At 43.4% G+C, this 18,296-nt stretch overlaps 1 protein-coding gene across 2 annotated transcripts in view; it reads left to right on the top strand.

Annotated features, from left to right (window-relative positions):
- Positions 1 to 18,296, top strand: part of arnt2 (aryl-hydrocarbon receptor nuclear translocator 2) — a 108,414-nt gene that overhangs the window by 69,832 nt on the left and 20,286 nt on the right. For both annotated transcript variants that reach the window (XM_086106228.1, XM_086106229.1), the window contains 2 exons: positions 978 to 1,052; positions 8,868 to 9,019. In XM_086106228.1, the coding sequence (XP_085962354.1) occupies positions 978 to 1,052; positions 8,868 to 9,019 (227 nt within the window). The remainder of the gene's footprint in view (positions 1 to 977; positions 1,053 to 8,867; positions 9,020 to 18,296) is intronic.

Here is an 18,296-nt window from a genome sequence, read left to right as displayed (position 1 = left end):
AGCAGGTCTCCAAACACACATCTCACTCGTACGACGAGATCAAGTGAACCCAGCATGGGTAATAAGCCCTCGGCAACGGAAGCAATGAAGGGGGAAATCTTGAACAAACCCAAGCTGTCTGGGGTGTCTTGACCAGTTGGGGTGAGAGAGTGAAAGAGAAGAGGAACAGTAGGGACAAATGATAGAATGAGAGAAAGAAAGAAAGAACAAATATGAAGGTGAGAGAGAGGGAGCAAGAAGGATTTCAGCTGAAACAAGGAAGCGGCATGTACCACACCAACTGCAACAGCAATACCATGGTGACCAGCAAGCACCAGTGGTATTCGTAGCACAGGTTTTGCCTTTTGCATGTTCACCTCTGGAAATACAGGTGCCAACGATGACTGCGACAAGGAAGAGAGAAGTTAGTGACACGTCTTAAAGGGAGAAATTAGAACTGAGAAGACAAGAACATGTGCCATGAAAAATGTCAACAAGTTCAACTCGGAGCCATGCCCAAGAGAACAGCGACCAACAAACCAGCAAAAGAAAATGCTGATCAGCAGGGAAAACAATAAACAGCTTCAATGTGTGATGTGATGACACCCAAAACAATAACAGAAGCCCCCCAAAAAAACCTGTCCATCTAGCATCCGACACTTGGGATTTCACAGGCATGTGACATCAAATACCCGACACTCAGAGCATTGAGTTACAGACTAATACAAGAAATTGTCAAAACTTTCCAATCAACATCTGATCACTGTTACAACAGTACAAACATGATTTGAAAAATGTCATGGTTTGTCCATTCAGTTTCGGACACCTGGCACCGTGAATCATGGGGCGATACAACAGTGTCCGAAATCCTCGTCCAACATCGTCTTTGGCCAAATAAAAGCACAACGTGTGGAGTTGATTAATTACGATTGGAAAATATTTTCACTTTTCAGTGTCATTGGAATTCAATTGTAACGTACTATTTTTTTGTTCCAAAGGACCTGTTGGGCAAAGACATTATCGAGTTTTGTCATCCTGAAGACCAGAATCACCTGAGAGAAAGTTTTCAACAGGTAATTTAATTATTATATACAGTATGTTCTTCACATTTGAGATTCTTGTTTCGTTACAGATTAAAGAGATTTCACCTCAGTCTGTGATTAATTATGAGTTTTATTTTATTGTTCTGACTGGCAATCATCTGCTAAAACGCTGCAAAAAGAAGGGACGTCTGAAATTAACTGTGGTTTGCCAAACGAGAAAAGAGTGGAGCAGTAATCATACTGCATTGTTGTGGACAGCAGTGTTTCGCAACTAGTGAGTCGCAGATTCATTATGGGTGGTTTGCGGAGAGGTTGGGAAAAAAAAGTAGGGGGTCCTTCGTTTATGACGGTACCAACATCCTCACTGTTTTTATTTCTTTTTTTTATATTCATTTTTTAAATTTTATTTTATTTTTTTACACAAGTACCGTAGTTACGTTTGGTTAAATATCCATCCATCTATCCATTTTCTGATCCGCTTATCCTCACAAGGGTTGCGGTGCGTTTCGGAGCCTATCCCAGCTAATTAACATTCAATAGACATAGAGTGTCAACCTCACAGTGCAGAGGTGCACGGTTGGATTCCGGCTGCGGCCTTCCTGTGTGGGTTTTTTCCGGGTACTCGGGTTTCCTCCCACATTCCAAAAACATGCATGGCAGGTTATTGAAACACTTTAAATCGGCCCTACATGTGACTGTGAGGAAATTTGCTGTTTGTCTCTGTGTGCCCTGCGATTGGCTGGCAACCAGTTCAGGGTGTCCCCCGCCTACTTCCCGAAGACAGGGGATAGGCTCCAGCACACCCCATGGCCCATGTGAGGAAAAGCGGGTCAGAATGGATGGATGGATGATATGCAAATGTGGACTGCACTTTTTCAATCACTCACCCATCTTATCATATTGATGGATCAATAAAAGAAACATACGTGTATAAAAATTCAAGCTTACCGGATCTACAGTCAGAAACATTACACACACTAACAGGTAGGAATATTTATTTTTATTTCTATTTCACTAACAAACAAGTGCCATCAGGCATTACCACCCTGTGCCACCGTCATATCAATGAACATCTTTTGGTTCACAACATACAGCCATCCATCCATCCATCCATCATCTACCGCTTATCCGGGGCCGGGTCGCGGGGGCAACAGCTTTAGCAGGGAAGCCCAGACTTCCCTCTCCCTAGCTACTTCTTCCAGCTCTCCCCGGGGGATCCCGAGACGTTCCCAGGCCAGCTGGGTGACATAGTCTCTCCAGCGTGTCCTGGGTCTTCCTCGGGGTCTCCTCCCGGTGGGACATGCCCGGAACACCTCACCAGGGAGGCGCTCAGGGGGCATCCGAATCAGATGCCCAAGCCACCTCATCTGGCTCCTCTCGATGTGGAGGAGAAGCGGCTCGACTCTGAGCCCCTCCCGGATGTCCGAGCTTCTCACCTTATCTCTAAGGGAGAGCCCGGACACCCTGCGGAGAAAACTCATTTCGGCCGCTTGTAGCCGGGATCTCGTTCTTTCGGTCACGACCCATAGCTCGTGACCATAGATGAGGGTTGGAACGTAGATCGACCGGTAAATTGAGAGCTTCGCCCTTTGGCTCAGCTCCTTCTTCACCACGACAGACCGATACAACGTCCGCATCACAGCAGACGCTGCACCGATCCGCCTGTCGATCTCCCGCTCCCTACTGCCCCCACTCGTGAACAAGACCCCAAGATACTTGAACTCCTCCACTTGGGGCAAGATCTCCTCCCCGACCCGGAGGGGACACTCCACCCTTTTCCGACTGAGGACCATGGTTTCAGATTTAGAGGTGCTGATCTTCATCCCAACCGCTTCACACTCGGCTGCGAAATGCTCCAGTGAGAGTTGGAGAGCCCTGTTTGAAGGAGCCAACAGCACCACATCATCTGCAAAAAGCAGGGATGCAATACTGAGGCCCCCAAAACGGATCCCCTCAACGCTTCGGCTGCGCCTAGAAATTCTGTCCATAAAGGTTATGAACAGAATCGGCGACAAAGGGCAGCCTTGGCGGAGTCCTACCCCCACTGGAAACGATTCCGACTTACTGCCGGCAATGCGAACCAAACTCTGACATCGGTGGTATAGTGACCGAACAGCCCGTATCAGGGGGTTCGGTACCCCATACCCACGAAGCACCCCCCACAGAACTCCCCGAGGGACACGGTCAAACGCCTTCTCCAAGTCCACAAAACACATGTAGACTGGTTGGGCGAATTCCCACATACCCTCGAGGACCCTGCTAAGGGTGTAGAGCTGGTCCACTGTTCCACGGCCGGGACGAAAACCACACTGCTCCTCCTCAATCTGAGGCTCGACTTCCTGACGGACCCTCCTCTCCAGCACCCCTGAATAGACCTTACCAGGGAGGCTGAGGAGTGTGATCCCTCTGTAGTTGGAACACACCCTCCGGTCCCCCTTTTTAAAAAGAGGGACTACCACCCCAGTCTGCCAATCCAGAGGCACTCTCCCTGTTGACCACGCGATGTTGCAGAGGCGTGTCAACCAGGACAGCCCCACAGCATCCAGAGCCTTGAGGAACTCCGGGCGGATCTCATCCACCCCCGGGGCCTTGCCACCGAGGAGCTTTTTAACCACATCGGTGACTTCAACCACAGAGATAGGAGAGCCCACCTCAGAGTCCCCAGGCTCTGCTTCCTCCAAGGAAGGCGTGTTGGTGGAGTTGAGGAGGTCTTCGAAGTACTCTGCCCACCGATTCACAACGTCCCGAGTCGAAGTCAGCAGCGCCCCATCCCCACTGTACACAGTGTTAGTGGTGCACTGCTTCCCCCTCCTGAGACGTCGGATGGTGGACCAGAATTTCCTCGAAGCCGTCCGGAAGTCGGCTTCCATGGCCTCACCGAACTCTTCCCACGCTCCGGTTTTTGCCTCGGCGACCACCGAAGCTGCGTTCCGCTTGGCCAGTCGATACCCGTCAGCTGCCTCTGGGGTCCTACAGGCCATAAAGGCTCGATAGGACTCCTTCTTCAGCTTGACGGCATCCCTTACTGCTGGTGTCCACCAGCGAGTACGGGGGTTCGTTATGGACAATCCGTGGCGAGCACAGAAGTCCAATAACAAAACACCACTCGAGTTCTGATCGGGGGGGCCGTTCCTCCCAATCACGCCCCTCCAGGTCTCACTGTCATTGCCCACGTGAGCATTGAAGTCCCCCAGCAGAACAAGGGAGTCCCCAGCAGGAGTACTCTCCAGCACACCCTCCAAGGACTCCAAAAAGGGTGGGTATGCTGAGCTGCTGTTTGGTGCATATGCACAAACAACAGTCAGGACCCGTCCACCCACCCGAAGGCGGAGGGAGGCAACCCTCTCGTCTACCGGTGTGAACCCCAATGTACAGGCACTGAGCCGGGGGGCAATGAGTATGCCCACACCTGCTCTGCGCCTCTCACCTTGAGCAACTCCAGAGTGGAAGAGAGTCCAACCCCTCTCGAGAGAACTGGTACCAGAACCCAGGCTGTGTGTGGAGGTAAGTCCGACTATATCCAGTCGGAAATTCTCTGCCTCACACACCAGCTCGGGCTCCTTCCCTGCCAGAGAGGTGACATTCCATGTCCCAAGAGCTAGCTTCTGCAGCCGAGGATCGGACCGCCAGGGTCCCCGCCTTTGGCTGCCGCCCAGCTCACATTGCACCCGACCCCTTTGGCCCCTCTCATGGGTGGTGAGCCCATGGGAAGGGGGAAACATACAGCCAAATTCATCTTAATATTTGACCAATTGACTTTGTGCAGATGCATTTTAATTTGTCATTGGCAGGGACACAGTTCCAAGATTTTATTTCTCTCCTGGGGGTTAAGGGGGGGTTGACAACTTCTAAATACATGTTATCAAATAAAATGCTGGAGGGGCTTAAGTGGGACTACACAGATCTCTGACAGGGCTGTCGCCCCACCGAGCACCGGTGTAGCGCCATCCCTGGTTATGGCTCAAATCGCCCTACGCTATTGTCTTCGTGTGTGTGCTGAAAGCACATCGACACATAAATCGAAGTCAACAATCAGAATCTCTATCCAGCTTCTGCAGACGTTGCTGATGATTTCATCATTTGAATCAGGTGTGTTGCAGCAGAGAGAGATGAAAAACAGGTGGGATAGCAGCCCTCAAGGAACCAGATTCACTACTCCTGTTTGAAATCAAAAAACGATTTCCTGGTTTTTGTTACCCTCCTAATAAACACACACACACACACACGCACACACACACACACACACACACACACACACACACACACACACACACACACACACACACACACACGCACATGATATGACTCGATTACTGTTTGACTGTTTACCATGGTTTCAGTCAAGGATTCAACAACCGTAATAACGGTAACGAGCTCTTCTTCTCTTGTTTGAGGGGGGGGGGGGGGGGTGGGGAGAAAGACATAATGCAATATGATAGGCCGCTTGCAGAGTGAGTGAATGAGCTGCTTCTTTGAAGTTAATTGATGCCAGTCGTGTTCCTTTTCGGTGAGCAGTTGCACACGCAGGAGGATGCAGGGTACGGAAGGAGGAGGGGGAATGGAGGGAGGTTGCACGGACGAGACACATTTACAGTTCGACCAGTGCTTCACAATGGCAGAAGAAAATATTTTGAATCTCCACCACAACTACAGATAGTATCATTTGTCTAAAACTTGTTCGAAGTAGAATAGAACTTTCAGTTACAAATGACATTTTTTACAAACTCTTCAAATTGCGCACAATTTTTTGTGGAAAATAGACCTATTGTTCCATGCATGTATCGTTATGCGAACCATCTCAACATGGATGAGCGGATGGTGTTGTGCTTCTCGCACTATTTAACCATCATTTTCTGTGCACGTAACTCATTGCAAGAGGCATACTGTTTTCTTTCTTTGTTGTTTTTTTTTTACTCTTAATTAGATGTGATTCACAGCTGGTTTATGGCTGTAGAAGTCCCCAAACCCCTATAAAACCCAATGTCTTCTCCGCGCCCGTCATGTGCAGACGTTCCGCTGACAGACACACACACACAACCACGATGAAAATGTAGCAGAATAAATAAAACATGCTTCCTCCAACCACAATTCTCACAGTGCCCACCTACATTGATTAACGTGGCACAAAAGTTTGACGGTACGTAGGACATGTACAGTTGGAGCTGGGCAGACGAATGTAAAGTGTCCATCTTGTCATTTTTCTCCTCTCGTCTCCATCGTCAGGAGTCACCTACAGTAAAGTACCAGTGATAAAGAGGGACAGAGGAAGCTTGATTTGAGGGTCAAAAGCTTACACTTAAATTCTTATGTCTCGCATCTACCAGATGGCAGACTAAATAGCAGCATAGCAAATTGATTCATAATACATAGTGACCATGTCTAACAATCACACAGCGCAAAATTAAATCTAACAGTCACTGGAAATAAATAAAGAAGGAGATGGATGAACGCAATAGATCGCATAATTGTATTACTGAGGGAAAGAACAAACTACCAAAAGACCACTAATTCTGAATGACTATTTACAAAAAATAGGGCACCTCAAGTCCAGACACAAAAATCAATGTCTTCTCACCCTGGCATCAAGCTATTGTGTGTGCACTGCACACTGTGCAGCCAGATTTTTCCGCCAACACTCACTTCTTCCAGTCACGATTCTAACAGGGGCCGCCTTGATGTCATTAATGTGGTCAAAAAAGACCAGTTTCACTGGATCTTCCCCCCCCCCCCCCCAAAAAAAAAACACAAAACAAGCAGCACAGTAGATGACTGGGTAGCATGCCCGACTCACAATACAGAGGTGCGGGCTTTCGCTTTCCTGTCTGGAGTTTGCATGCATGTCCTCCCCGTGCCTGCGTGGGTTTTCTCCGGCCATTCTGGTTTCCTCCCACATCCCAAGAACATGCATTCATGGTCTGTTGAACTCTCTAAATTGTCCTGAGGTGTGTGTGCGTGTGTGTGTGTGTGTGCGCGTGTGTGGCTGTTTGTCGATGTGTGACTGCGATTGGCTGGCCACCAGTTCAGGGTGTAGCCTGCCTGCTGACCGAAGTTGGCTGGGATAGGCTCCAGCATAGCCATAACCCTCGTGAGGAAAAGCCATTCAAATAATGAATGGATGGATGACAAACAAAACAATTACAAAATGGACAAAAGAAAAACATCTGAATAAGATTGTTATGCTATTTTGGAAGGAGACTCTTTTTCAATGGAGGAGTTGTTGTCCTTCTCTTTTCCTCACTTTAAAGCTAAAGCACAGAAAACCCTTTTTGTTTCGTATATAATTTCTTCAAAGAATCCATCCATTATCCGAACTGCTTTATCCTCACGAGGGTTGCGGGCGTGCTGGAGCCCATCCCAGCCATCCTCGGGCAGCAGGCGGGCCACATCCGAAACTGGTGGCCATCCAGTCGCAGGGCACACATAGACACTCACGATCCCACCTTGGAACAATTTAGAGCAGGGGTGCCCAAACATTTTGGACCGAAGATCGACTTTTCGATCAACCAACCTCCCGCGCACGCACATAGACATGCACACCATAATGTGCAACAACTTGACACGGAGGCATGCGACACACTTTTGCAGCCTGTATTATTTAAAATACTTCCCTCGGCCCTCTACATTCCTGTTCTTTGCTCGTGCCCTCGGTGAATTGTACACGAAACAAACTCTGAATGAGAATAATGATAACGATAAAAGATGTAGCGCAACAGCTCTGATCACAAGCTGCAATTGCAGACTGCTGAGCACTAACAACTTCTGGTGACTGCTTTATTTTATTTTATTTTTTAATACTTTTTGTGAAAATTAGACTAATAGGATGCTTAGGGTGTAGTGTACCTTAACACCAAAAATATACAGTGTATTGCTAGCATGCACAAAGACACACAAATGGTTGTTGTTGTTTTTTCTCCTCTACACCCATCGATGTAATGGGCACCGCTGATTTAGAATGTTCAATCAACCTACTCTGTATGTTAATAGGGAATGTGAGAGGAAATACTTTTGTTGTCTTTGTTTTCCTGGACAAGACACCCACACAGGAACGGAGAGAACCTGCACACTTCAGACAGGAAGGCCGGGGCCAAAATTGAACCCCAGATCTCTGCACTGTGAGGGGAATGTGCTAATCAGTCGACCACCGTGTGGGTGTGGGTGTGTGCGTGTGTATATATCTATCTATCTATGAATAGGTGGCTGGAATGGATAAATTGCATTCACATTCATTTCAAGGAAAAATTTTACTAGATGAAAGTTTTAAATGGGGTAAGGAATCAATGAAGTTCATAAAGTGAGGCACCACTGTACACATTGTATTCTTATGAATATTGAATAAAACAAAAGTAAAAAAGGAAGAAATTGATCGATTTTCAACAAAGAGTGTTTTAAATGTATAAACATTTGAATCTGGATCATTATTGGGCATGTATGTAGAACACACAAGGAATTTGTCTTTGGTAGTATAGGCTACACTAGTGTTGCAATAAAAGACAAGACATTTAAGTATCAAAAAAACTTTCCAGAGTGTAAGGTACTATTGTGCAGTAGTACAACCCAATGACACCTGTGCAACAATGTGCAGGCTCGTTGAGAACACACAAACTCCACACCGGTGGGCTGGAGCCGGAATCGAACTCTGCACTTCCGCACGATGAGGCCGACACGCTAACCAGTCGACCATCGGGCCGCCCTGCTTGCACTTAGACAGAATCATCACAAACAAGCTGATATTGCTTATTGCTTGGAATGGTACACAGCTGAGGAGCAATGTAAAATGTTGCCACAGGATTTCAGTTGGGACTCAGTTGTGTGGTATTCAAAATGTTGAATATTGTCATTCTGCAGGTGGTGAAGCTAAAGGGTCAGGTACTGTCTGTGATGTACCGTTTCCGCATGAAAAACAGGGAGTGGATGTTGATCCGAACCAGCAGCTTCACGTTCCAGAACCCCTATTCCGATGAGATTGAATATATCATCTGCACCAATACCAACGTCAAGTAAGTTACTCATACACACACTATGTTAAACAACAATGCTGTGATGCATCTGCTGTGCAAGTACTCCAGGATTCCCGCGAAGTCATAAAACGTCTTACGAGCATTAAATTTAGGAATTTGGAAATCATACCTTGAAATTTTATGATGTATGTAACTTCTCTGTGGAGAGCTCTCTGTCCTTGATAAAGAAATGGATAAGAGTGCAGGGTGGTGGTTGTAGACGGGAAATATGTCATGTCTTCCACACACACGAGACCAGTGAAGTAGGAGGGAAAAGAGGAAGTGGTTACTGCTTTTCACTGTTGCATGTACTGTATGTGAGTGAAATGGATGCGGTATTAGTGGTGAAAGCCACTGCTCAAATGTTGCCTTCATGAGCTTAATTTGTCTTTTGTCCCCATTTCACATTGTAACAACAAAAATTTTGTTATGCAGGAAGCAAATCTACTTTTCCCTCGAGATGAATAATCTATCTGTCTCTCTATCCATCTATCTATCTGTCTATGTGAGGTGATGCAGCCAAGCAATTGTTTCACATGGCCTTCAGTCGATTGACTGATTCATTGATTAATGAATCACTCCACCCATCCACGATCAGCCAGCCATCCATTTCTCTGGCATCCATCCATTTTCTGATCCGCGAATCTTCACGAGGTTCGCGGGCATACTGGAGCCTATCCCAGCTGTCTTTGGGCAACAAGCGGGGTCCAGTAATCCCTCGTTTATCGCGGTTAATGGGGACCAAAACCACCCGCGATAAACGAAAACCCGCGAAATAGCGACCAATTAACATATACAGGTAAAAAAAGAATTTAAGTCCCCAAACAGTCCGTGAGAAGCTGCAAAACAACAGTGAGTCACATAGAGCAACATATACAGTACTGTACTCGATGTATATGAAAAAACAATATATATATATATATATATATATATATATTCATTTATTTATTTCTTATGAATATGTTTGAAAAAATCCGCGATGCACCGAATCCGCGATAAATGAAACACGAAATAGAGAGGGATAACTGTACACCCTTGCCTGTTTGCCAACTGATCGCAGGGCATCAGTTTCGCTCACAATCACACCTAGGGACAATTTAGAGCATTCAATCAACTTACCATACATGTTTTTGCAATGTGGGAGCAAAACAAAGAAAACCAGGGTGAACAGACAAAAACTTCAAACAGAAAGTCCAGGGGCCCAGAAATGAACCCCGACCTCTGCACTCACTCTGCGGACATGCTCACCAGTTGATCACCGTGCCACCTGTACAGTATAAATAGAAGTATTTTAAAGGTCACCAAGTATACTCAAATTTTCACGACAGAGGTACCTGTACATACAAAACTAATTGGTTCTGGAAGAAATTTCTTCACTAGAAAATCTTGTAAGTTGAGACACGTTTTCCATTTAAATGCCCGAATCCATTCCAACCCCCCCCCCCCCCCCAAAAATTCAGACAGAAATGTTTCCTAAAGCATAAAAATGCATCAAAATATGGAACAAATACATGTTACAATTAGATTATTGCACAATAAATGAGAATTGTGCATAATGTAAAAAAATAAAGAATAAAAATGATGGTCATTCAACTTTTGACTGCGTCCTCGTTTTTTGTCCTCTTTTGTTCATGTTCTCTCTCAGAAGTGTTTTTTGACTGCCGTTTTGTAAAGAACTAACTGATCCAAGGACATTATATTTTGTTGGCTTTTGACGATCCTTTGAAAATGTCCAAGGCAAACATCAGCATAGTGAGCGATTGCCCGACTGTGAACACTTTTTCTGGTAGATTCACATTTACGTAAGACTATCGGAACACCTCATCGCCTGAGGGGCGAATGACAAGGACGCTGCATAGACACAGATCGATCCATCCTCACACATAGACACATACGGTAGAGGTCCCTCTTAGCCAATTGGATACCAGGATGATGCTTGGCAATAGCCGATGGCAGAGCAGCTATCAGTATGTTGCTTTCAGGAAACTTTGAGCTGCAAGGAGCAGCCCATACTGCATTTTCACCTTTCGTATCTTAAAATTTCTTTTGTAACAAGAGGCAATGTTTTCCTGTTGAGGCGTTTCGTAACTTGAAAATTTTGGATGAAGAGACGCTCGTAAGTAGAGGTACCACTGTATTTCACTATTTGCAGGCTGGCCTTGTCCTTATTCCACACAAATAGCATGGTTCCACTGTATACAAATATACATGTATTTTGTTGCGACATTTACTTTACTCGCATATTAAATTAAAAGTAATCAAGGTATTTGACTTTAATATTGTGGAACTTGGATTACTTTTCTGACTAAATGTTTTAAGACATAACTCGAAACTGTATGCAGCACAGTTTGTGTATATGTGTGCCCTGCGATAGTCTAGGTCCTAGACTAGCCTATCCTAGACTCTAGGATAGGCTCCAGCACGCCTGCAACCCTTGTGAGGATAAGCACCTCAGATGATCACTAGATGGATGGATGGAAACTGTATTGAAATCCATTTTTAAAATAACCCTCCCAATCCTGCTTCAATGCTGACACTGGCTTTTATTTTTGCTTGATTTTTCTCTCAAAAAGCATCAGACGTGTTTCAATGTGAAATATTCAACATTTTGACTTTCACAGTTTGGCATCTTTTTACGCTGTTGGTAATTGTACGAACAAGCAGAAATTGAATGTGACTACAAGAGCAACGTTTTGAACTTGCACACCGGACAGGGAGAAAACAATGTTGTGAGAATTGGTCCAGTTTCCAGCACCTACCCAGTTTGAGGAACACAGAGGAATTAGTCTGAGAATCTTCATTTGAAAAGATCACCTCAACGTTGTACATGTGTCCGTTCATTTTGGGAATTCTCACAAGCAGTGGACTGAACCACAGTGCCACTGTGTATTGATTTTGCAATGGATTTTGTGTCGCATTCCTTGGGTCAAGTAGCGGAGACATCAGTCATGTCTCACTTGGGCTGAACTAGACGATAAGTCAGGGGTCCAAACTTCTAAGTTCTTTCAGATGTAAAGGGTTTTTTTTTCCATTTCATTTGGAAATCAAGGTCCCAGACTGTGGAGGAAGAGAGAAGAGGTATGCAATCCAAGTTGCAGAAAGTCAATTGTAAACTTTCTACAGTCAATGATGATTTGGGGTGCCATGTCATCTGGAGGTTAGGTTCACAAAGTTTTGTTAAGTCCAAAATTAACACAGTTGTAAACCAGAACATTTTAAAGAACTTTATTTCATCTGCTGACTAGCTTTATGGAGATGTTGAATTTGTGCAGGAATTGACATCTTCTCCCACTGCCAAAAGGACCAAACCACGTAATTTGATTCACTCGCAAACTCACCTACCCTTGCCACAGGCCTGAGGATCTCAGAAATAAACAGAAACTGTTTTTCGGTCCCGTTAGATTACCCAATGGGAAAACCACTGTAGCTAATTTTGGGTTCCGTAAACGTTCGTCATGGGAACCCATTTTTCCATTTTGACTGATATTCATAATCAAGAATTCTGATAATCAAAAGTATAATATTTTAAGGACAAATGTTTAAAAACTATGCATTAATAATGAACATAATTACATCAGCAGCTGTGTACTCCAGGTTTATTCAATAAGATAATTGGATCAAAATATGTTGTTTAACACTTTTATTGTACTTATATGGCATCATGAATACAGCATACCACAAAATCTGGCTATACCATGGGCCACAAGTAAACCTGACACTGTTGACATGATTATGTGTGTGTACTATTTATGTAAATAAACATCATATCCATGGCTACTCTTAGGCTTTCATGTAATAGGAATTGAAGGATTACAATCATATAATGAATCTTTTTTAAAAATGGCCCTTGTTCGGATGATTCGAAAGAAAAATCCGACTGGCATTCCCGTTTCTTAAATGTAGTAACGAATACACCTTGCGGTGTGGTATTAATTTTTTTATTTTTATTTTTTTTGCCGCCATCTCTATCCATCATCCACACACTTTCTCAGCGTGCAGACGAAAATCGCAACCCACATGCGCACATAATGCTTCCTGCCCCCCCCCCGCACCACCACTTAATAAAAAAGGATGACTCGAGCACAGGGAATGAAAGGTTCGAGTATTTAAAATGGTACTTATTAGCAGAAAGGCAAAACAAAGACACTGGGCGACTCGATCAATGATGACATAACACACGACGCGCAGAAGTGTTTTTGGCATCGATTGTAGACTTAATCTTAGTCTTTGGGGCAAAAATGCTTATTAGTTTTAGTGACATTTCAGTCATTCCTATTTGTGATAATTTGTCTAGTTTTAGTCAACAAATTCTCAAAAAGGTTGTAGTCTATTTTGCTGCCAGACCACATGTAGACCAGTTGAAATTTTTGAAATTGTAGATGCAATTTGTTTACTGTTGCATTCAGTTGTTCTTCAAACAGTACCATCACAGCAGCAAGTTAATTTAATGTAAACATATATCAGTATGTCAAAATATCATATAGAAATATCATACCAAAATCACCTTCACCGTATTGAATTGTTCAAAAAAAGCAACATATCGCGAAACTACGGTGACACCAGTAGTGTTTAGACCTTCAAGATGTTAAAACATGAATTTGGTGAGTTTTTACAAAACTCTGTTGCTGTGGTAACACAAAGTTCACCTATAGAACAATGCTGACTTTGAGGGTCGAAACATGCACAAAAACTCATGAAACTTAACACACTAGTCAGGGCTGGCAAAATCATTTGTACACCCCCCTTGGTTGTACATTTCACCGAAATGTATTAACATTTTGTTTGATACGTAACTACCCAAGAACTGCAAAAAGGTTTCTTGGACGCATATGCTAACCGTACCTGGAAATTCGACATTTTGAATTTCTTTTAAAATTTGGCATCGCGCTGACAACAAAAGCTGCTATAACTTGACCTACATCATCGTATCAATAATTGTTAAAGTGGTATTTATATTCTATCACGCAATTAACACAAGCCATTATATTATTCAATGCATTGACTGTATTTACTGTAGACATCAAAACAGTAATTTCATTCAGATATAGAGAGAAATAAAACTATTTTAGGTCATTCCATGGTTGATTACATAGGCCACTATTCATCACTTACTTTATTTCATACTCATCTTCCTCTTTGAGCTTCTTGTCCTCCTTCTCTCCATCTTGTTTCTTCAGCTCCACGCCTTCATCCTCTGCCTCCTCTAATTCTCACTCTTCCTGCGCCCTCCATTGGACTCCGAAAGCTTACCTCTGGCACATTTATTGTGCTCAGGCTGATTGCAAAGTCAACTAATTACCTAAAACAGTTTTCTCCAGTCACATTGTGGCCAGGCACAGCCATAACTGTGTATAGTTTTGCAAGGAATGTTTTGATCATTTGGAAAATGAGTATAAAGTAGTGAGTTGTGTGTAACAAAATTACAAACTCAGTACAAAGCAGTGTATGTGCTTTTAGCTTTTGTGATAGAAATAGTTTTAGAAATTGTGCGACAAGAATCGCTGTCTAAGCATTCAGAATTCCAAACCTAACGCAAGCTGTGCTAAATGTAATTTTCAGCATATTGTATATTTTTCGTATTTAAAAAGAATCATCATGATAATAAACAGATGGTGGGCTGCAAATAGTTCATGGGGCAGAGGACACTGTCGCCTGCCATCCAGCATATCCTGACAGCATCAGGAATCGGTACTCACTTTACCACAAAGACAAATACTGATGTTTTTTCATCAGCAGTCAAAAGTCTTTAGCTCAGCCCCTGTGGACTTATAGAATCCACATGCACCTTCACATACCAGGATATATTTCTATGACCAAGTTTCGCATTTGGTGCGTTGTTCATTTATCCAATTTTGGTTGGTTGCGTCGGAGAAATTCTTCAAAATAGATTAAAATGAATAAATGTTCATAGGCAGTGAAGTTGACTCCAGCTGAAGCCATGAATGAATTGCTTTCTTGGTCAAGGTCACATTGGCTTCACATCTGTTCCATTCTTGCAGATGTAATCTTTCTGGAATGCCAGAAACAATCCATTTGGACCCAACAGTGAACTGGTTAGGTCATGGTCGATCTGGCTCGCTGACCATGTTTGGGCTTGAACTCCAGAAGTCATACTCTTAAATTCTTTGTTGACTTACATTATATAATGTTTCCCATGAAAAACTGCCAACGTAAATGAAGCATGAAACATCTTCAGCTGGGGGGAGGTATACACTACACAGGGCAACATTTTCATAAACAAACTCAAAATACAAGCACAATTGTCCCCGGAGAACAATGTGCTATCATTACCTTCTGGCTTACTTATTTGAATTCATTGCATGTTTTCATAATGAGGCATGTGGTCTATTTTTGCAGCTTTTTCTATTTGTAACACATGGTGTCAGCGTGTTGTCTACTATTGCAGCTGTGATCCAACTGCAAGGTGGTCTGTACTTAAAGTCCTTTTATATCAACTTTATACTCACTTTATTGTTATATATATTCTATGTTCTTAATATTCTGTGTCGTGGTGAAAAACGGAAAAACTATATATTACATAAACGTCTCTCAGTGTGAGACAAAACAGTTCTATGCCATTGCAAACTCCAAGTACATCGCTTTTAATAAACATTGTAAAACTACTATCAATGTTATACAATGTCAACCAGCATTTGGAAGTGTTACTTGAAATTGCAGGGCTTGTGTTGCATGTTGTGCAGGTGGGCCCAATGTGATGGCCAATGAGTATATTTCTGTATGATGATAATCTCGACCATATGACATGCTAACCTGTTTGACAGTAGGGGGCAGTGGTGTTATTGTGGGCCGTCTCTTAGTTAAGGTACAAAGGTGCAATTATGGAGTAGATGAGCACACACAGGGCGGCCCAGTAGTCCAGTGGGTAGCACGTCGGCTTCACAGTGCAGATGTACCGGGTTCGATTCCAGCTCCGGCCTCCCTGTGTGGAGTTTGCATGTTCTCTCCGGGCCTGCGTGGGTTTTCTCCGGGTGCTCCGGTTTCCTCCCACATTCCAAAAACATGCATGTCAGGCTGATTGGACGCTCTAAATTGTCCCTTGGTGTGAGTGTGGGCGTGGATGGTTGTTCGTCTCTGTGTGCCCTGCGATTGGCTGGCAACTGATTCAGTGTGTCCCCCGCCTATTGCCCGAGGACGGCTGGGATAGGCTCCAGCACCCCCGCGACCCTAGTGAGGATCAAGCGGTTCGGAAAATGGATGGATGGATGGATGAGCACACACAGACAAAAGGAAACCCAACAACTGAACCACTTGTTAACTTGCTCATCACTTACATATGCTCAGGTTGTTTTCTGGCACGTAGGATTCCTGGTATTCATGTTCCCACTCTGATCTTTGAACCAATGAAATGAAAGATTCCATGTAAGTTCACTGACTGTGTAATGCAGAAGTAGGCATTATACGGCCTGTGGGCCAGGCCAAAGTATCTGAACAACCCTCGCGAGGTGGAGATTTTTTATACGCGCCTCTCGGTCTCTCTCTCTGCCACCATTGGGAGTAATGATTGGTTGAGCGGGTATCCGAAAGCAACGACTTGCATCCTTATTCTTGTTTGCTTCATGGTGGATGAAAAACAGGGATCTGCATTGATGATGTTTGGTGAGAGCCAACTAGAAATGGATAATATGCTTTAGCAGTTTGTGCTCAAAATGTCAGCACACTACAGTGTGAAAATATTTCAACATTTTTAGAGAGATGGGGTTTTTTTGTATTCATGTTGATTAAAAAGTGATATCATGTGAATATGTGTATACTGGCTAATTGGTTATAGAAAATAATCGAATTGCAATATATATATATTTTTGGATTATGGCAATTATTTTTTTCAAGGTCCTTTTCAATGATTTTTTTTAACAAACAAGCAATTCATCTTTACTACTACTAACAATAGCAGCTCTGTTATCAATGAAAGAATATTAAAACAAAGGCAAATTAAGTACTAATTCATATGAATGACAGTTGGTTTCTCTGCTATAGTTATGTTTAAACTTACCATAGTAAATACTTTGACTTGTAGTCTTGTTGGCATTCACAATGGCATGAAATAATTCTGCCATCCAAGTGTGTCGTAAACATATGACTGAATATATTCTATACTGTAAATCAGTAAGAAATCAAATTAAAGCACAGATTACCACGATGCAAAGAAATCTGTGATTTTACCACTTCAATGTCTCCGACTTTTCAACTTTTCATGTTGCATGAAACATGATGACTGCACTTCTTAAAAACACTCAGCCACCGCGATAAATAAATATAAATATGATGACAACTGGACCATCGCTTCCTTCTTCAAATCATTTGACGATAGGATGTCTTTTGATGGGTCACCGTCCAGTAGCGCCTGTGCTCATCAGGCACGTCAATCAAAGTCAACACTTCCCCAAAAACTTGCGAGTGTCATGATTCGGTTTAGGGACCAACAGGTGGCACTGTAGGGCTCCCCCGGCAGCTGCACTCCTGTTGGTCATTTGGTAATTAGTTGTATAAAAGGACTCCTGCCCGAACACTCGGTGTCGGGTCATTGTTGCTTCTTGCTACTGTCATGTGTGTTGCTGTTTGCTCTTAGTTTCTGTCATGTTTAGTTCATTGTGTTTTAGCTTTAGTCATGGTTTTTGTTTGATACTTTGGACTTTGTGTGTTTGGGATTTAGTTTTCTTTGTTTTAAATACAATTCTTCAAATACACCCTGCTCCTCCCTCCTGCCTGCTTTTTGGGGTCCACCACCACCTTGCAACGTGACAGCGAGATACTCACCTCAAGGTCTCATCAGACAGAACTCATCAAAAATTATACACGTATTGCATAGGCTTTAGTCACAGCGATTATGTCTATGCACCCGTCTCTCCCTCATACCTCCCCTCGTCTCCTCTCCGCGTCTCAATAACTATTTATATCACAGCTTTTGTGATGAGGAAATCACGTTTTATCAAATTGTGATTACATTGCAAATTAAATTATTTGTTCCGCACGAATATACGGTACGTCGTTTTAAAATAAAATAGAAGCTTATTTTTTATATAATTGTAACAACATATACTGTAGCTGTACACAAGTAGTAGCTCAGAAATTACATTAATAAAGTCAGTTGAGGTTAGTGGTGGTGTGGGGCATCTTTGATTTATTTGTTCCCCCAAATTATTATTATTTTTTCATTTTCCTTGTTCTAATTTTCATTATATCATTGTGCTCAATGGGCCGAAAATGTTCACCTTTTTGGCGAACATTGTGGCTTGACATATTATTCATTAGCCTTTAA

Source organism: Hippocampus guttulatus, chromosome 3 (genome assembly GCF_054856545.1).
Source record: "Hippocampus guttulatus isolate MCC_2025c chromosome 3, RoL_Hgut_1.0, whole genome shotgun sequence".
NCBI lineage: Eukaryota > Metazoa > Chordata > Actinopteri > Syngnathiformes > Syngnathidae > Hippocampus > Hippocampus guttulatus.
Note: the sequence above shows the minus strand (reverse complement) of the source record. Positions and strands in the feature narration are given on the sequence as shown.